The sequence below is a fragment of the Zonotrichia leucophrys genome, chromosome 12, assembly GCF_028769735.1.
Source record: "Zonotrichia leucophrys gambelii isolate GWCS_2022_RI chromosome 12, RI_Zleu_2.0, whole genome shotgun sequence".
Taxonomy (NCBI): Eukaryota; Metazoa; Chordata; class Aves; order Passeriformes; family Passerellidae; genus Zonotrichia; species Zonotrichia leucophrys.
The window spans coordinates 12,137,891-12,158,172 of NC_088182.1; the positions used below are offsets into that span (position 1 = coordinate 12,137,891).

General features: G+C 36.3%; 1 protein-coding gene across 1 annotated transcript in view; it reads left to right on the forward strand.

The window, feature by feature from the left end:
• Positions 1–19,865, forward strand: part of DNAH12 (dynein axonemal heavy chain 12) — a 57,623-nt gene extending 37,758 nt beyond the window's left edge. Inside the window, exons 51-75 of the mRNA XM_064724048.1 lie at positions 183–314; positions 736–825; positions 1,789–1,929; positions 2,061–2,302; positions 2,637–2,784; positions 3,702–3,847; positions 4,260–4,474; positions 5,347–5,539; positions 6,357–6,549; positions 6,967–7,139; positions 7,668–7,808; positions 8,937–9,095; positions 10,104–10,248; positions 11,059–11,209; positions 11,454–11,707; positions 12,253–12,393; positions 13,071–13,208; positions 14,334–14,567; positions 15,034–15,219; positions 15,753–15,856; positions 16,925–17,129; positions 17,305–17,442; positions 17,879–17,970; positions 18,204–18,271; positions 19,099–19,865. Of these exons, the coding sequence (XP_064580118.1) occupies positions 183–314; positions 736–825; positions 1,789–1,929; positions 2,061–2,302; positions 2,637–2,784; positions 3,702–3,847; positions 4,260–4,474; positions 5,347–5,539; positions 6,357–6,549; positions 6,967–7,139; positions 7,668–7,808; positions 8,937–9,095; positions 10,104–10,248; positions 11,059–11,209; positions 11,454–11,707; positions 12,253–12,393; positions 13,071–13,208; positions 14,334–14,567; positions 15,034–15,219; positions 15,753–15,856; positions 16,925–17,129; positions 17,305–17,442; positions 17,879–17,970; positions 18,204–18,271; positions 19,099–19,289 (4,020 nt within the window). The 3' untranslated portion in view covers positions 19,290–19,865. The remainder of the gene's footprint in view (positions 1–182; positions 315–735; positions 826–1,788; positions 1,930–2,060; positions 2,303–2,636; positions 2,785–3,701; positions 3,848–4,259; positions 4,475–5,346; positions 5,540–6,356; positions 6,550–6,966; positions 7,140–7,667; positions 7,809–8,936; positions 9,096–10,103; positions 10,249–11,058; positions 11,210–11,453; positions 11,708–12,252; positions 12,394–13,070; positions 13,209–14,333; positions 14,568–15,033; positions 15,220–15,752; positions 15,857–16,924; positions 17,130–17,304; positions 17,443–17,878; positions 17,971–18,203; positions 18,272–19,098) is intronic.
• Positions 19,866–20,282: the final 417 nt, after the last annotated feature.

A 20,282-nucleotide genomic window follows, 5' to 3' on the forward strand; every position in this document is an offset into this window, starting at 1 on the left:
CTCTGCCTAGAGGATAGTGATGGATATTGTTAATCATGATGGTAACATTGTATCATCCCTTCTAAAAGTCCTCTGTTACCACTTATATTCATTGGTAATGGTGTTATAATTCCTCTTTTTTCTATCAGTTCATTTACTGAGTGCTGAGAAAGACATAATACTTCATGTATTTTTTATTTTAGCCTTCTGATATAGCAGTTGTCAAAACAATGAAAAATCCTCCCTCTGGTGTCAAACTTGTCATGGCTGCTGTCTGTGTCATAAGAGAAAAGAAACCTGAAAGAATTTCGGATCCTTCAGGATCTGGAGGCAAGGTAAAACAGCAGACAATAGTCTGAAATAAAAATGTAATTCATGCTCTTTCCAACACTTATCCAACAAACAAGATAGCCCAAGGTCCATTAAAGTAGGCAAGTACTTATAGCCTCCACCCAGGATTTTACTGAAAACTTTCCTTATTTTCCAAATTTTTTATGTGCCAGATTTAATTTGCTTTACACATTTCTTGAGAATTGATAATACATAGCTTCCCTGAAACACTGTTTACTTTTTGACTGAAAGCATGATTGGAAGGAAATGTTTGATCTGACAGACTTTCTGCTTTACTGGCATCTCAAGGAGATACCAGATTATCAGTATTAAATATTCATTAATTTTAATTAAATTAGATTTGTAATTTTTTGTATGTGTATTTGTTTTAAAGCGTGAAAATGTATTTTCTACTATGTTTTGTAGATTTGGGATTATTGGGGTGTAAGCCAGAAAATGCTTGGCAACATTAATTTCCTAAAGGAATTGAAAGCCTGTTCTGAGACACCCATTCCGGTAAGGCTTTTTCAGTCATTTTTACCAGACACTTTCTTGCAGGGGAAAAAAAACAAATGAGAAAATGCTTTTTGGAGACATCATTTGTCCAAAGCAATCAGTTTCTTCTGAGCCTGTGTCCTTTTAGCCTCATTTCACATGCTCTGTTTTGGGAGCTGGCTGGGGTTTTTCAGTGGTACCAATGAACATTTGATCCATGCCCAGCCTTCCTCTGCCTTTTTCTTTTGTTGCTAGTTTTATTAGATCAACCATTCAGCATTATAAACTTCTTTTTATACTTGACTCTCCATTGCTGTCTTTCTTAACATCTTTTTCTAATTGTATTATTTTTGATTAAATGAATGATGACAAAATGGGTAATATTTTGTTGATCCTACTGGCAGATATGCAATAAATGCTGAAATGTACTAGCTGTATCACCTTTCAAATATGATTTTTTCTCCTAAAGGTCATACTATCCAAGAGTGTGATTCTTGCCCTTTGCTGAATTAATTGGAAATGGAATATGCTTTGTACTTGATAAAATACTCTTTGCCCTTTATAAAACTGTTCCCCAAAAGTAGGCACAAGCAATTACATTTTGTATTACATTAGGAGAAATGCATTTTATAGTGTCCCCACAGTTGTGTATTGAGAAAAAGATAGCAAATAATGGAATTGGTATGTTTTGCACAAGGGGCAGTGTAAATGAAGGCTTCTCTGTGACTGTAATGTGCTTATGGAGCTGCCACAGGGAAGATACAGCAAATGCATGATTAGAAAGGGTAAGGATAGGATTAGAATGAAAACAGGAAAAGATTATATAACATGACAGGAAGATCAAAACAACCAAAGGAGCAGTGATTTCTGCAACAATTATTATGGAATAGTTCTTTGCTATTTCATTGTGTAGAGAAATGAGTCAGTTCAGTTTGGAGGTGTCAGCTGTGAGACCTGATGGGCTGCAATGCTTTGGTTCCCCAGGAACACGTCATGCAGAAGATCCGGACCGAGTACCTGACCAATCCAGAGTTTGATCCACAAGTGGTGGCCAAAGCTTCCTCAGCAGCAGAGGGTTTGTGCAAATGGATTAAGGGAATGGAAGTCTTTCACAGGGTATCAAAGGTGTGGTTTTGGTCCTTGCCCCTTGGTGCTATGGAATCTTCCTTTGCTCGGTGTATTCACCCTAAGCATTGTACTTTAATAAAGTTACACAAATGTACTAAAGCACTTGTGGATTGGTTGTAATTGAATAGGAGATTGAACCCAAAAAAGAACGTTTAAAAGTGGCAGAGGAGTCCTTGGCAGTGACAATGGAGCTGTTGAATCAGAAGAGAGCAGAGCTTGCAGAAGTTGAAGGGCGTTTGGCTGCTTTGGAAAAAACCTTTGCTGAAAAGACAGAAGAAAAGGCTCGTTTGGAATTCCAGGTTGATCTGTGTGCTAAAAAACTGGAACGAGCAGAGAAGTTGATTGGAGGCCTTGGTGGAGAGAAAACAAGGTCAGTTTTAAGTTCAAATGTGAGATAAAACAACAACTGTAGAAATAGAACTTGAAATTACGTTCCCTAAGCCTTTAATGCTGTGTTTCTGTCTGAGAACTGTAACACTAAAGAATGTCCTGCACCTTGAAATATTCCTGGTTGTTTGTAGCATAAAAATATGGGCAGCAACACTGGGAGAATTGTAGCAGAAATCTCTTCAAAATGAGAATAGAATACATGAATGAGGTTTTCATATTTTTATTCTTAGCTAAGATAAACAAAACCAAGTTGGTTTTTACATCAATATCATTAATGTGGAGGTTTCAGTATGACTTTTTTCTGCTTGTCATAGATGGCATCAAGCTGCATGTGATCTTCAAGTGGAATATGATAATCTGACAGGTGATATTCTGATATCAGCTGGTGTAATAGCATATCTGGGAGCTTTTACTGCTGGATTTCGACAAGACTGTACCAAAGATTGGAGCAGACTGTGCAAGGTTAGAAGATTGTCATAGAGTTAAATAAATGTTTTGGTTTTTTGAGACAACTGCAAAAGGCTTCAAAAATCCCTTGTAATTTACCTAATGATAGCCGAGTAAACCTCATGGGTAAAGCAATGGGATCAATTCTGCTGATCCAATATTTTGTAGATTTGAATTTAATTAAATCAGTGAATTTACCCTGCACCTATAATTTACTGCAAAATAGCATATCAGAAACAAGAGCCCATCATTGATTTTGTAAGGCTTGATTGTTACTGAAGTAAAATCTCATTGTTTTGTGTATTTTTCCTTTAAATAAAATAAATAAATTTAAAATGCAGTTATGTGTAATGTAAAACATTCTGTAACTTATGCCATCAAATATTTGTATGTTAATTATATGGTTAATTGTGTGGTTTGCAAAGGGACACTTTCAACACAGGAACCTGAACCCTTACACTTAACCCTAACCCTAATGGCATATGAATGCCATAATTCATAAACCAAATAAATTCATAAATAATTGATAAATCAAGTGATTTAGAAACACTTAAAATGCATGAAACAGTAACAAATCAGCACTGGATTACTGTACTGATTTAATGGAAGATTTAATTAGGTATTTCCAACTATGTATGTATTTCTTAATTTATAACTTTATGTAACAAACCTCCCTCCATGAATGTACCAAAAACTGGACAAATCTTACAAAATTTGATAAAGAGTATATATTTAGTGGGGAAATGTGGTTAATTATTGAAATTATGGTTTTATTTTCCCCAGGATTTTTACTTGTACATGACCTATTTCAGTCCCTTAAAACAAAATGCACATTGTTGTTTTTGATAGAAGTGGCATTTAATAAAGATATAAAGAAACCCAGAATAAAGAAAAACATTTATTTTGTTGGGTTTTCCCCCCTTCTTTTTCAGGAGAAGGAAATCCCTTGTTCTGAGAATTTCTCTTTGAGCAAGAATCTTGGTGACCCAGTAAAAATAAGAGCCTGGAATATTGCTGGTTTGCCCACTGATGTATTTTCTGTAGACAATGGGGTCATTGTTGACAATTCAAGACGTTGGTAGGTGACAAAAAGGTTTAATTTTCAAATCCAAGCAAGTTCCCACTTAAGAAAAAAAATTAAAAAAAGAATGTATCTGGAAACAGTGTAGCTTCTGTAGAGCAATATCATTTAAGAAGGAGTGGAATCTTTGTATTCCAGGGGGGAGGTAGAACAATATTTTACAAGAATTCTGTATTCTGGTTATTTTATGAAAACTGTTAAACATTTTTTGCAACTTTTATAGCTATTTCTGCTATTACTTTTCAAATTATTGTAAAACAGCTATGCATCCAATATTCGCTGATATCTTAAAATAACATAATTAAATTTTATCACTTCTTCTCGACAGTCTAATACAGAAACATGTAAAATAGTTTAAAATTTTGGAAAATGCCTGCAAGCAGTGAGAAAACTATCCTGTGTTTTCTAGGCCATTAATGATTGATCCTCAAGGTCAAGCAAATAAATGGATCAAGAATTTTGAGAAGGACAACCGTCTGAACGTTATCAAGATCAGTGACTCGGATTATATGAGAACTGTGGAGAACTGCATTCAGTTTGGGACTCCTCTGCTGCTGGAAAATGTTGGGGAAGAATTAGACCCATCTCTTGAACCTTTGCTGCTTAAACAGACATTTAAACAAGGTACAGCAGAATTCCTTTAGAACCCTGAAGGAGAGGACATTAATGTTCAGTGTCTAGTCCTGATGTTTTTCATATTGCTCTCTTCTTGCCTTAATTCTGCCTCTGGTAAGAGAATGGTAATTGCACAAGAGTCTGAAGTTTTATTTTTTAATAAATGTCATTCCTGCCTATCATGAAAATGGTTTTATGTGAAATCCCTATAGGAGACTAAAGAAGTTCTGTGGAGGAAACATTGTCAGTGAAATGGTTTTTCTCGTTCATTTTCATATGTTTTAGTCTGATGATAATATTTGTTAAATTTTGCACAAATAAAGCAAATAAAGCTGTCAAGACATTTTGCTTAAGGCATAGTTTTCACTGTACTTAGCAAGTAGCTATGAATTTGGTTTTCAGCTTTTCCTCCTGTTAGGTGACAGAAAAGTGCACATAAAGAAATTTATATTTTCCCTTCCTTCTTACCTAGATTGTCTTTTCATGTTCAGAATTAAAAACAAAAGGAAAGTAAAGCTCAAACACTTTTTTTTCTTTGTGGTTTCCTCTTTCAGACAAGTAATTCAATGAAAGAATAGTCTGTAAGAATAGAATATTTGGGAATAATTCCACAGCTCTCTGTTGGCATCTCTAGTTTTTGTATATGCAAATTGGAATACTGTAGGGATAGGACTGACTTGATTTCATCTGCTGAGAGGGATAAGTGGCCTCATTGAGGTCTCTGTGAATTTTTCAGACTCTCAGATATATTTAATAATTTTTACTTCTCAGGAAATTTGTCATTGGTGAGAAGTTTGTTTTTATCTAATGACAGAAGTATTTTTTTCCTATGAATAATTGGAGTAGATAAATTTTCTTAATGTTTCTCTTCTTAACTTCAGGAGGTATGGAGTGTATCAGGCTTGGGGACAGCATTATTGAGTATTCCAGCGATTTCAAATTTTTTATTACCACAAAACTGAGAAATCCACACTATTTGCCTGAACTTGCTACAAAAGTTTTATTGCTCAATTTTATGATAACACCAGAGGGACTTGAAGACCAGCTGCTAGGTATTGTTGTAGCAGAAGAGAGGTAAGTCTCTCTTTATGGTAAACAGCCATGAAAGGTTTTTATGGCATAATTCCCAGAAAATGGGAAATTAATTTATTGTATAAAATAATGGATGTTACACAGTATGAATGTTGCTCAGTAACAGCTTGAAATTAAAATTTTATTATTTAAAAAGTTTATTAGGGGTAAGTGTCCAGAAGTTAATTAAAAATAGCTGATGTGAAATCATTGTTTTTTCATGGCAATTTTCTCCTGAAATATTCCTCGAATATTAGAAAACTTTGTAAATATTATTTGAATCATTACTGTTATTTTTTCAATGTGACTGAACTGCCAGACAAAGGTGTAGAACGATGAGGATTTAATTTTAATTTTGTATGAAATAAATGCAAAGTACCTCTGAAACTGATTATGGATCATATCTGAGCCCTCACAGAGGCACAGAGAAAACGTATCTGGTTTGGACAGGCATTCTGTGTAACTGGGGAAACTCATTGCTAACAGAAGTGTTCCAGCAGTAAACTGGCTCTGTGTATCACTTGGTGGGTTTTTTTAGGCAGCAGAGACACAATAAAGGAAAAATAGGATGCACTGCCATTTTCAAAATGCTAAGATGTTAAAGATTAGACCAACATTTCCAAGTACTGATTAGAAGTAATGGGAAGAAATCTATACTCACCAGTATAAATAGATGTTAAACACCATAAACCTCCTTAAACTGAAAAGAATATTCATAAAAACTTCCTATTGGAAGAGGGAGTAATTTTCATGGGCTTCTTTTGCAGTCAGTGCAAGATGAGCATTGACTGATTTTGGTTTTTGTGTTTTTCTTCATTAGGCCAGATTTAGAAGAGGAAAGAAATGCTCTCATTATTCAGTCTGCAGCCAATAAAAAGAATCTACAAGAAATTGAGAAGAAAATTTTAGAAACTTTAGAGTCATCTGAAGGTGATATTCTGGAAGATGAGACTGCCATCCAGATCTTGGATTCTGCCAAAGTCATGTCTAATGAGATCACAAGGAAACAGCAGGTAAGGAGTATGTATGTGTGCTTCCCTCAATAATACTGAGACATTACATGTTAAAATTTGCAGCCAGCAGAAGGTCTCTGATTTGGATGCATAGCACAAGGAGCAAATTCTGTACTTGTGAAATGGAAAGAGAAATACAATTGGATCTGTTCTATAATCTTCACTGGTAGTTTATTCAGTCTTAAAAATGTTTTAAAGTCTGTGTATCTGTAGTGCAGGTAAGTGGATCAGGCAGCACTGGGGTAGGGCCAAGCGCTCGTTTTACCTACTGGGGTGGAGCAGAAACACGCTTTACTCTGGTGTTTCAGTGCTGCATGGAACTATTCCAGAAATGCTGTTATGAATAGCATTTTCTAGAACAAGAAGAGCATTACACCTGTTCGAAGCTGTTGTTTGTGGCGTGGTGTTGCTGTGCAGATTGCAGAGAAGACGGAGCTGAAGATCGCGGAGTCGCGGGAGGCGTACCGGCCCGTGGCGCAGCACTCGGCCGTGCTCTTCTTCAGCATCGCCGACCTGGCCAACATCGACCCCATGTACCAGTACTCGCTCAGCTGGTTTGTCAGCCTCTACGTCAGCTCCATCCACGACAGGTAAAGAGGGTCTCTCTGCAGAAAATAAAGGGGTTTCATTCTCTTCTTATGAATAGTGGAGAAAACTATTCATAAGAAGAGAATGAAACAGTTCCAGAAACAGTTTGCCTCCTTAAATGCAGGATTTTGAAGGAAAATAGGATTTATTAATGAATTCATTTATCTTTCTGGTTACTGTTAAAACAAATTATGAACTGTAAGGATGTGTTATATTTAAGTATTTTTAAGAATGTGACTTAGTGTGATGTCAGGTTCTGAAATAGGCTCCATTTTGAAGACTGAGTGCCACCACTTAACTGTGGCAAATTGATTTCAACTTATTATTTTGCTTGGGACTTCTAGAAGTGCTACAGTCTTTTTAAAAGACAGGGACTACAGTTGAAATTTTGGGGAAACTGCCACCTAAGTCCCTCGTGGAGTCTGTGGATCTGATATAAATCCTCTGCAACCCTAAATAAATGAGATTTCTTGAGGATTGTATATGTTATTCAATTTGAAGTCTCAGTTTATCACTTCTTTTCTTTTTAGTAATAAATCCAAAGTTTTGAAGAAGCGACTTCAATATCTAAATGACCACTTCACCTACAATCTGTACTGCCAAGTCTGTCGTTCACTGTTTGAAACAGACAAGCTGCTCTTCTCATTTCTGTTGTGCTGTAATCTGCTCATGTAAGCTCATTTTTGTGAAGTCTCTTACAAACAGAAACGAATGATTTTCTCATGGAAGCAGGTAGTGATGAAATGGAATGTTCTTGTGCACATTGATAATTATGCCTTTGGAGCAAGGTCATGAATACCTTGGGCTAAGATGTATAATATTAAAAAATGGAAGAGTGTGTGAGTGCATGGATCACTACTTCAGGACACTATGAAAAAAAAGTGTGCCAAGTGTGCCTATTTGTCAATGGTTTTGTCAATGATAAATCTATATTTAAAGGATCTGGGCAGTGTTACATACACTTTGACACTACTTATGTTAAAAACAATTTCTGTTATTTAAGAGAACTTTTTAGAAAGAAAACTTGGCCAGTTATGTGTAATGGCAACAACTTCTAGGTTTTTGTCTTTGTTTTTCATTTTTTCTCTTCTCTGTCGGTTACCCTTTTGCATAACATCATGTGATTTCAGATGCAGTCTTCTCCTTTCTACCAGCTTTTTATTTTTCTCTTCCTAATTTTGTGTGAATACATTATGAAAGGAATGACAGGTTCAAAACTGCACAACCACAATGTGCATACTTAATTAATTGCAGTGTGTACTCATCTGTACATGGATATTCTTCCTGGGCCAATCTGTAAGGGTACTGTAATTGTAGAATGCATTGTTTTTTGCAAAGCCTTTAAAAAGCAGAAATAATTGCACTTTAAAAAAAAGAAAAGCAGGTATTAGTTCTTCACCAAAAGTGCTGACAAGCACGGGAACAGGCTGCTCAGGGCAGTGATGGAATCACCATCCCTGGAGGCATTTAAAAGCTGTGCAGATGTGGCACTGAGGGACAGGGGTTAGTGATAGCTTGGCATTGCTGAGTTAATGGTTGGACTTGATCTTAAAGGTCTTTTCCAGCATAAACAATCAATTGATTCTAAGATTTATCTCTTGAAACCCTTACTTTAGTATTAATCAGACATTTTTACCATGTAGTTTTTTAATTAAATAGAATATTGAGATCTGATCTCAGCTCTTACTGAAGTAGAAGCATTCCTAAAGGGCAGTGAAGTGTAATTCATTTAAAACCACTGTTTATATTATGTAAAATCATATCTCAATTACTGGTTGTTTTTTTTTTAATATATATAGGGCTAATAAAGAAATAGAACATCAAGAGTTTATGTTCTTACTAACTGGAGGTGTGGGTCTCAAGAATGAGCACAAGAATCCAGATCCATCTTGGCTGTCAGATAAGAGCTGGGATGAATTGTGTCGTGCCAGTGAATTCCCAGCGATGGGAAGATTGAGGTATGGTAAAATACTGATGTGAATCAGCCTGAATTGGTTTTGACCAATACATATGTAACATGCTGAAAGAAATGATTGCTATGTTTTCCAAATCAGTACCAGAATGCAAAGGGCATGAAACCAGCCCCTTTTTTTCATTGTCATGTTTGCTTCACTTAATCCAATCAGTCAGATCACTATTTATAATGTTATGTAATAAAACTATTTTTTTAATTATTTGAGGCATTGCCTAAAGAAATTTTTCTTCCAAAATGTCTTCACAGTAAAGAAACAGTGTTTTAAGGGTTCAGTGAAAGCCAGAGATGGTAGATGTAGCAGAATTCCACTGTAGTTCTGGGGAAGGAGTATTTCTAGTAAACTCTATTCTCCTGAACTCAGCACAATTTCTCTGTGAGTTTAAATAGAATTTAGCACTAAATTCTGGAGACAACATGGCTGTACAAGACTTCCATAAATTAGCTGACTAAGTGCAAATATTTGGAACATTTTGATCTGAATGCAGTAATACTGCTCTCTTAGAAGTTCTTTGAGGTTGTTTTTTGTTCAGCCCCTTTGGAGTACAAGTAGCAATGTGGATGATGATCCCACCTTTAAGTAATCCGAGAGTTGTCCCATTGCCAAGGACATACTCTGCATGTTAAGTGAAGGAAAACAGTTTGGTTTTTTTCCTAGTTGAATTTCCTGGTAATTTTTTTCAGTTAAATTGTGGTGTTTTCCTGAACTAGTGGAGGCAGAAAATTCCCCCAGATCTATGAAGGTGTAAGCAGAGCTGCCTGGAGAAACAGACAGAACTTACTGTCAGCTTGGAACATTTCAGGTGGAATCTCTCCTCAGCAGCATGGTGGAAAGAGATTTTTCACCATTCAGCATTGAGAAGCTCAACTGTAGGATTATTTTCTGACATAGATATCAAGTGTCTTAAATGACAATACAGTGTAATTTTCCTTTGATAAACATTAAAAAAAAGACTCCAGGTATTTCTAGTACTTGTGGTTTTTTTTCCTCTAGGAGTCACGTCTCTGAAAATATACGTGAATGGCAAAAAATGTATGATAGCAAAGAGCCTCAAAACTTACCATTACCAGAAGAGTTGAATAATACATTCAGTGAAATACAGAAGATGATAGTTCTTCGGTGCTTAAGACCAGACAAGGTAAAATGATCTGTTATGGAGTGTTTGTAGACTGTGCTATGCATCTTCCAGTAATTAATCTGTTCTTCATTATATTAATTAAGAAAGTAAATGCTGTTCTTATTTTTCAAGTGACCAATACAAACACCTCAAGCATCAGCTGAAATCTTTCTTTCTGATGTGATTTAATGAATCTTTTGGAGGATTCTCATTGCTCTGGCTCTCTTGAAATATTTTTTCATGCCTAGGTTGTTTCCTAGTGCACTCAATATACTCGAGGACAGGACATATTAGCCTGAAAAAATACACAGGTTATCTAATACCATGTGCTTTCCTGCAAATGATAATTAAGGCAAAAAGAGATAAAATGTGTTGATTCGAATGACCAAGATGAACTTTCAACAAATTCTGCCTTTGGTGCTCTTAGCAGATTGTATTGCATTTTCTTTAGGAGCTATCAATGTTAGAATTTAAGGCATATTGCAACTGCTCCCTTGAATTAATTAAAAATAATGACATTAATATATCCTAAGGGAGAATGTGCTTGTCCTCCACATTAGTAAATCCTGACTCAAGGTCTTAATGTTATTTAATATTATTTATACAAGGTATGCTATTCTTTATTTTCTAAAAACATTATTATTCCTCTTGTAAGGAAAAAATAAGGAGAGAGGTGTCAACAAGATGCTTTTGGATCACTCTGCAAGAGTGGTCTCAAATCTCTGCAGATCAGAGAGGTGCCTTCAGGGTTGGGAATTTGGCATAAAAGACATTGTCAAATCTGCAGTTATATCTATGTTCATGGTTTGTATCTTCTTTTTTTTTTACCAGATTGGTCCAGCTGTAACAACATTTGTCACTGAAAAACTGGGGAAGAAATTTGTAGAGCCACCACCTTTTGATCTAGCAAAAAGTTACTTAGATTCAACTGCTACAGCCCCTTTAATATTTGTGCTGTCTCCAGGAGCAGATCCCATGTCTAGTGAGTACACACAGAAAGTAGGGACCTCAAATTCCCCTTCAATACACAGTGAGGATTCTTTTCCATTTTCTGCAAGTAGATTTGAGTGCATTGTGTCAGACTGGTAGAATTCTGTGCCCCTTCAAAATGCTAATTTGTATATACATGTAAACAAAACAGTAAAAGAAGTTTTTCAATTTTTTTTTCTGACATAACTTCTTTTTAATATATGAGTGCTAAAATCTTATGCTTCTTTCTGTTCAAGGCCTCCTGAAACTGGCAAATGACAAAGACATGGTGGGAGATAAGTTTCAGTCCATCTCATTAGGACAAGGACAAGGACCAATAGCTACAAAAATGATTCAAACAGGAATGGAAGAAGGAACATGGGTTTGTTTACAAAACTGTCATTTAGCTGTCTCCTGGATGCCAATGCTGGAGAAAATATGTGAGGAGTTTGACAGTGAAAAATGTCACCCAGAATTCAGACTTTGGCTTACAAGTTACCCTTCACCAAAGGTATATGCATGGCCCTACAATCTCTGTTTAGGGATAGGGAAAGTTGGTGGCATTTTTAGGGAATTTTTGTATACCTCAATGAGCTGACAATACAAAACTTCTCTGAAAGGCAATGAGGCTTTGAAGAGATAATTTAACCAAGACAGGACATTTAAAAATAATTATAAACATGATAACATCAAGCTTCCTTTGTAATATTTTGATGCTGTGATGTGCAATATTTTGTGTACTATTCAATGAAACTCCAGTCTGTCAACATATATGATTAAGAGTGTTTCTTTGCTCTCACATAAATTTAAAAAGTTATTCTTGCATGTTATCTGTGAAGTGTTGAATACCAAGAAAACATTTTAAAATACACATTTGTTATTTACAGTAATCTTACTTTCTTGATGCCTTGAAGAATTTTTTATAAGCTGTTGGCCTTTAAAATGTAATTTCTTGCAGATAGCTGTTAATGTGAAAAACACAGAATAATAGTATATTGTTAATATAGAATCTCTTCCACACTCTCTGAATGCTGTATTGCTGGGTTTTATTTCTAGTTTCCAGTAACCATTCTGCAGAATGGTGTGAAGATGACAAATGAGCCTCCTACTGGTCTGCGGTTAAACCTGCTTCAGTCATTTCTTTCTGATCCTATTTCTGATCCTGAATTCTTTGCTGGATGCCCTGGGAAGGAGCTGGTAATGTGCCTGTCTCTTGAGAAGATTTTGGACTTTGGGGTTTTGTTATCCAATTTCACATAGCAATATTTTACATGGTTTCTTAGGCTTTATTAAATCCCTGACATGCTACACACACATAGTACACAATGTACATGGACTCTGAGCATTGATTAGAAAGGCATGTCTGTTGTCACTGAGATAAACACTGAGGAGACCTTTTCTTGCTACCAGGGACCAAATATTGCAGTGCCCATATATCTTATTGATACCTGGTGAACACCTTAGCTAATCATTACCTGGGAAGGAAGTGAAAAACAGTGGGATCAGAGATAAGAGTTATCAATATACATAGGTGTGACTGCACCTAAGGACTTGCTTTAAAAATACATTTGTATTTTTTGTTTATCTAATGAACCTTAAAAATAAATACCTTGTGCTATTGGAATTCTTATGAAGTCAGTTGCCCTGTACATTAAAGAATATCATGGTGCTTGAGGAACTGGCTAAATGTGCTTGCATTTGTGGCACTGTGTGTGCACTTGTTCCCTGGGCAAAAACCACAAGGTTCTGAGCAGTGACCTGGATTTATACCTGGGTGGAGAGTGGCAATCCAAGGGTGCTCACTGCGCATCTTGCAGACTACCATGAACTTACAGACTAGTTAATAATACATTTTTCTTTTGCTTTTCTCAAAGGTATGGGAGAAATTACTATTTGGAGTTTGCTTCTTCCATGCTCTTGTTCAGGAGAGAAGGAAGTTTGGGCCCCTTGGTTGGAATATACCCTATGGATTTAATGAATCTGATTTGAGAATCAGTATCAGACAGCTGCAGGTAAAATTACTCATTACCTCCTGAACTCTGATCTTGCAAAACACAGCTGGGAGTCACAAGGAGCAATACACTGAAGTTACCTCAAATGTTCACAGATATTCAGGACTTCAGCTGTAAAGCCAAGGAATGTCAATCATAGTATAAATATTTTCAAAATTACAAATAACAAAAAACTTAATTAAAAAACATATATTAATTATATTCCATATGTCTGCAGAAATCTTAATTTCTACAGACATATGGAATAGAATTGATATATGTGAGTATCATAAAAGTTAAATTTGTCATGTACAAGAGCTCACTGTTCTCAAGGTAGCACGTGTCAATGACAGTCGACTATTCTCCTTCCCCAAAATGAGATGGTGAACACTGCTTGACCTTGAACCTTTTATAGGCACTCTGTATAAAAGTCAGGAGAATTAAAACTGAATTACAGAAGTTGAGGCTGAAGATTTGAAAAAGTTACTAAGAAGTTAATGAATGAGATTGGAGGAAGATTAAAAGATAAATGAAGTGAAACACATGTTTATTTCTGGTGCAGAAAAGTGTCCATCTGAACTGGAGAAATCATCCACAAGTAAATAATTGAAGAATTACTTGGGTGACTAAGTAATTTTGATACTCGTAGGAGGCTTTTGCTCTTAACTCATCTTGATTTTAAACAATAATTTTTACCTGAAAATAAGATTTAAGAGTTTGAGTTTCCAGCACCTAGGAAGAAAACTCCATAAACTGCAGCTTACACATGCTATAGCTTCCAGCCTTTTATTCTGTTAGGTCCCACTGTTGTTTAGCAGATACTGCAAGTCTCTAGAACTGCTCTCTTGTTGTCATCTTATTGCAGCGGTTCCATACTGTTGTCTCCTCATCACAAAGGCTTCACACCTCCTTGGTGTTCTCTCAGGGGCAGCTCCTCAGAGCACTGACTCCAGTTCCTTCTCACCCAGCCACCCTACTCTTTTATAGCATCTTCTTCTCATTGGGTACAGCTGGGGCCTGTTAAAGTCAGGCCTGCTCCTAATCTTTGATAATCGGCCCAGCTGCAACTCCTTGGGGGTAAGATTACTTTCTACACTATCTTCATTTCCTTATATTGTATCCCCTGCACTGTTATTTCTGTTTCAGTTATTCATCAATGAGTACAGCCACGTTCCCTTTGAGGCTGTCTCCTACCTGACTGGTGAGTGTAACTATGGAGGGCGAGTGACAGATGACTGGGACAGACGTTTGCTGCTGACCATGCTGGATGATTTCTATAACCCAGACATCATCGAGAACCCTCGGTACACTTTTTCTCCCAGTGGCAACTACTATGCTCCACCCAAAGGCACATATGAGGAGTACATTGAGTTTATTAAGGTAAAAAGTAGCAACAAGATTTTGCACTGTTACACTGATGTGCTAAGAAAGCAATCCTGAAGGGCTTAAAGAGGTGGTTTTGCAGCACAATGAATTGTGTGCTCAGGTTCTTGCCAGCATCCTTGTATGATCCTTGATGTGACCTCAAATGTTTTGGAGAGGGAATCAGTAAGTAGATAGGGGGATGTGTAGCATAGATTCTGTGGAAATGACTTACTGTGTGAGAAGTGGTGGCTCTGTCACCAGTAATTCTGCCTGCAAATACCTGTGGTGGCTCTGTCACCAGTAATTCTGCCTGCAAATACCTGTGGTGGCTCTGTCACCAGTAATTCTGCCTGCAAATACCTGCCTCTAAGGTCCTCACTCACCTGCAGCTCAAGTTTTTCACTTGGCTTCTTAAAGAAACCTTGGATGAGATTCCTCCTGCTCTATGTCACCCAGACTTTTTTTTTCTTTTTTGTCCTAGAGTCTTCCCTTTACTCAGCACCCAGAGGTATTTGGCTTGCATGAAAATGTGGATATTGCAAAAGATCTTCAGCAAACCAAGACCCTCTTTGGATCTCTGATTTTAACACAAGGAGGAGGTTCTCAGGGAACTTCTGGGGGTGGTGACAGCACTCTGTATGCAATTGCAGATGATATTCTCAGCAAGGTATTGTATTGTATAAATTACTTCAATATATCTTTTTACAAAGCAGAAATTCCTTAACTAGAATCTTCACTGTAAAGTAGATTTCATCTTGGAAGAAAAGCATTCTGAAAGGAACTTAGTGCAATGTGAAAGTAAGAACTTGTGTGGCTGTAACAGACCACAGCTATATTTCAGTTGAAAGAAATTTTATTTGTTTTATTAAATAGGCAGAAGACAGTAGAAAGAGAGAAAATACAGCAAAGAGGACTTGAAAGAACAGTTGATTCATTCACATGAACAATTTTAAAATTAATAAATAGAAATATATTAATAAATTTTCATTATATTAAAAATTCTAGGTTTTTTTTTTTTTAATGAACATGAAAATCCTACACATTTTTATTTAGGTTGAACTACTGAATCCTGTACTGCTAAGATACTAATCAGAAAGTTTAGTGGTTTCTATTGCTCTGGAAATTTTCACATTTGCACACCTTAATGTAAAATCATAGTGATATATATGAAATGGTTTCCAAATGTGTTGTCATTTACAGCTTCCAAAGGATTTTGACATTGAAAGTTGCCTAATTAAATATCCAGTGAGATATGAAGAAAGTATGAACACTGTGCTGGTGCAAGAAATGGAAAGATTTAACCAGTAAGAATGTTCTATTTTATTAAATTTACCAGAAATCATTCCGTTCACAGAAAAATATTTCTTGCAAATCATATTCTGTAAGCCCTGTGGTGTGTGAAATATTTTTTTGTTCCCTTCTAATTGCCTGCAGTGATACCTGCAGTCCAAACACCCTTGCTCCTTGTGGAGAGTCAGAGTGTAGGATAGATGTCAGGAAAAATAATAGGCAAGATGTGAGGCAAAATTAACTGAAAGAGAAAAGGGAGTATGAGGAAGTACTGGGAAAAGAGAATGCAAACAATATATAGATATATTTTTTTAACTTCACTTTCTCTTTCACCATCATGACCTTAATTTTATTTTATTTTCCTCATATTTCTGACCTGTAAGGTAAAGGAATTAGAAACTCCACATGCACAGTTATAGTTTATTAAATGTTTTATGTAATGGAGATATTTTTGTTTTTTAATATTCTCATGTGCTTCTGTTTGAATTTTTTCCCCTATGCCTAATTTTCACAATTATTCTTCTAAGACTACAAACCTAGAATTGAATTTATTTTTCTCCTTGTGTCCTCAGTCTAATTTTTGACTTTGTTTCCTAATTTTATTTCTTATCTTCACCTGCCTGCCTATTCCTTCTTTCTGGTTTTTCTCTGTCTTCCTTCTTTTCTATTTTTCTCTTCTCCTGCTTAATTTTCTCCCAAATGCTCTCTGGCCTTAAGTCTCCAAGTTATCCTTATTGCACACCCTCTTCTTTTGCAATCAAAACCTTTTTCCTTCATCTATAATATAGTGGATACATTTGGAGTTCCAAATTTATCCTCTAAAAAAAAAATCAGGATATCAGAGAAAACAAAAGAATTTATTACTGTTTGTAGTCTTAAATAAATCTGCACTAGTGCCCAAATCCATGACTTTACAGACATGGTTTATTGTGCAGATATCTATATAGATATATAGATTAAAAAAGCTAGAAAAGTTCTATAGATGCCTCCATAATCCACTTCTTTTAGTTTTTTCCAGTGACATAGTCATGTTTAACAAATCATGCAGAATGTGTGAAAAATTGTTTGTTTTTTAATTCTAGTTTAATCCGAACTATTCGCATTACACTAATTAACCTGAAGAAAGCCATTAAAGGACTGGTTGTTATGGATGCTGCACTGGAGGCTCTGTCTGGCAGTCTCCTGATTGGAAAAGTTCCTGAGAAGTGGGCACAGCATTCATACCCAAGTCTAAAACCACTAGGGAGCTATATTGTTGATTTGCTGGCAAGGCTGAAGTTCTTACAGGTAATGTACAAGTGGCAGTGCTGCCAATTGTTCAATCTGCTTTTCCATATGATTTGTGTGATAAGGAGTGATAGGCTTTGTTTAGATTTTCTGAGTACAATTATGTAGAAAATAGTCAAAGAGGATGGGATTCCTCTCTTTCTGGATGTTCAATGTATTGCTTTCCTCTCTCCAGGACTGGTATGAATTAGGGAAGCCTGCTGTTTTTTGGCTATCAGGATTCTATTTTACTCAAGCTTTCCTAACTGGAGCCATGCAAAACTATGCCAGGAAGCACAGGATCCCTATTGACCTTCTGGGATATGAATTTGAGGTATGGATAAAGTATAAATTGATGTTGTGGTGAGATGTAGTAAATAAATCCTAACTGGAAGATTCATTTTGCAACTGACTGTAGTGTGAAGGCATATATTTGTTAGGAGTGGGAGGCTAAATAATTCTCAAAGTGATTAAAAGCAATTCTATCACTGGACCCAGAACTCCACTCAAGGAAACTGTGTATATTTTTCTGTGTAATTAAAGCCTCATTTTGTAACCTACAAGAAAGATAATTAACAAACCCAGAGAAGTCTGCTGTTTCTACAGATATATATAAAAGTAGCATTGAAAAGGAGGGGTTACAAAAGTAGCATTGAAAAGGAGGGGTTACTATATTATTCTCAGTTTGGTTTGGTCAAAAAATTGGCATAATAGCTCAAAAATCAAAGAGCTGTGAGAGTTTAATGACTTGTAACACTTCTTTCCTGCAGGTTATTCCTAAGGATACTGCTGATACTGCACCAGAGGATGGTGTTTACGTCCATGGATTATTTTTAGATGGAGCTCGCTGGGACAGGGCCAAGTCAGTAGCCAAATGTTTTACTCTGGTTCTGGAAAGCTTTATTCAGTGCTCAAGCAAGACTAGTTTAAGTAATTTAAGTGATACTTTTCATATTATTGAAGTAACACACTAAATTAAGTACTCTTTCATGCATGGAAATGGGGAAATAAAAACAAACAAGCAAGTAGCAACCAAAAAACACTCACCAAACCCCTCAAGCCACAAACAATGACTTTGTTGCTGTCTCTCTCCAGGGGAATATTAACTGAGCAGTATCCCAAAGTGCTCTTTGATGCCATGCCCATCATTTGGATAAAGCCAGGTGAGGATGATTTCTCTGATGTGTGAGCTGTTCAATGAGAAATTGCAACAGTGGTTTCCTTTTTCTACTGAAGATCACTGAGGAGAACTTTTCACAGATTTACAGAAACTGTTTTACCTTATGTGATTTAGCAAGGTTTGCTCAGGTTATTTTTAGCTCTGTGATAGCTGTCTTTCCTACTAGTAAGATAATTTTCACAACTCTTTTCTTTGATTGAGAGGAGTAAATCCTTGTTTTTATTTATGCACAGAATCAGGACTTACTACTGCAACTGCTGCACCCTAAGCGTTAGCAAATAGGCAGTATTAAAATTTGCCACTTGTTCTGCTTGTGATTTCTCTTGAGGTTGGATGAATTTATTCAGCCTTTCATGATTTTATGCTTTGCACAAGTTCCATGGAAGAAATCTGGGCATACAAAGAGTTCTGCAGAGTTCTGTCCTTGGGTCTCAGATGACTTGAATTGCAGTTAGATTCTCTGGCAATTAGATGGGAATTCTTGTAGAGCTGTGAAAGACTCATGTATAAGCTATATATTAACTAGGTAACTATTCAGATTTTAATGTGTATTGTATTATAATGAGTATTAAAAAGCTGGTAGAATCACAGGAGGGCATCGAGTCCTGAAAATAAATTTTAGCTAAATTAATTGGGTTTAAGAACACAAGAAAACACAACAAGGAAAAGCCAGATAATTTTATTCTGTTGCTCACAAAACAATTTTGCATTTTTATTGACCTCTAAAGATGTTACTTAACATTTGCATGTACATTATGTCTGTACCACTGGATCTGCTGAATGTCATGCATTGTTTTGGGTTTTTTGAAGCTGTGAAAGCAGACATAAAGAAGACCAACGCCTACGTGTGCCCGCTGTACAAGACAAGTGAGCGCAAGGGGGTGCTGTCCACCACGGGGCACTCCACAAACTTCGTCATCGCCCTGCGGCTCAACACGGACCAGCCGGTGCAGCACTGGATCAAGAGAGGAGTGGCCCTGCTGTGCCAGCTGGATGACTGACTGGGACACTCCGGCTTCACAGCGCCCTCTTCTCTCTGCTGCCTTACAGAGGGAGTGGAGCTTGGTGTGGAAAAGAGCCATCTGGAGGTTTTTGTGTTGTGAGAGGGCATGAAAATACTTTCTGACCCTCAAGGTTTTGTATTAGTATGTATTATTTTTGTTCTAGACCGTCTTTACAATCTGTCAGCTATACAACTAGGATTTTAGCCCTTGGTTATATTATTAAAATGTTTTAGCCCTTGGTGATGTTATTAAAATGAACACTTTTTTTGTGCATTAGTTGAATATCACAAAATATATTTTCATGGGAAATGAAAGTAGTCTGTGCTTTCTGAGAGAAATATTATAGGTAATAAACTTGATTCTGCACTTTTTTTTCTTTAAAAATAATTTAAAAACATTACTCAAGCATTCATTCTACATCTCCTCTAGCAAAGAACTGTTTCCACCTTGCATTCAGATACAGCCATCATCTGTTCTGTGTATGGATCCCTCCAAAAAACTGCAGTAGGAATAACTGAGCACATAAAGGTCTTACTCCATCCTAGCATCACTATTACACCTGGGCATCTGTGTCCCTGCTTATTGGGTGTTGAACCAGTGTAAGTCTGTCTTTCTGAAACTGCTTTTCCCTTTAAAAATTCTGGTTTTCAATTGCTTTTCTATTGGTATTAATGTAAATTATGATTAAGCAATCAGGAGCATGTAATGATTTTAACAGAGTTTTTGTTTGATTATTTGCTTGGTTTTGTTCACTTTTATTGTTTCAAGTTTATTTTTTCTGCTGTCTCACTCTTAAGCAAGCTCCTAAGACCACCTTTAGCTTGCTCTCCTAGGACACCACTAAAGGATTTTCTCTTTACTATGTAATACTTCCTGCTATTGGTCTGAAATACTTATTCCAAAACTCAAAAGTATTTTTACAAGGAAACTGGACTTTTAATTCCTTCTTTTGTTGGCAGCACTTATCAGGTCAGATTATTAAACATAACT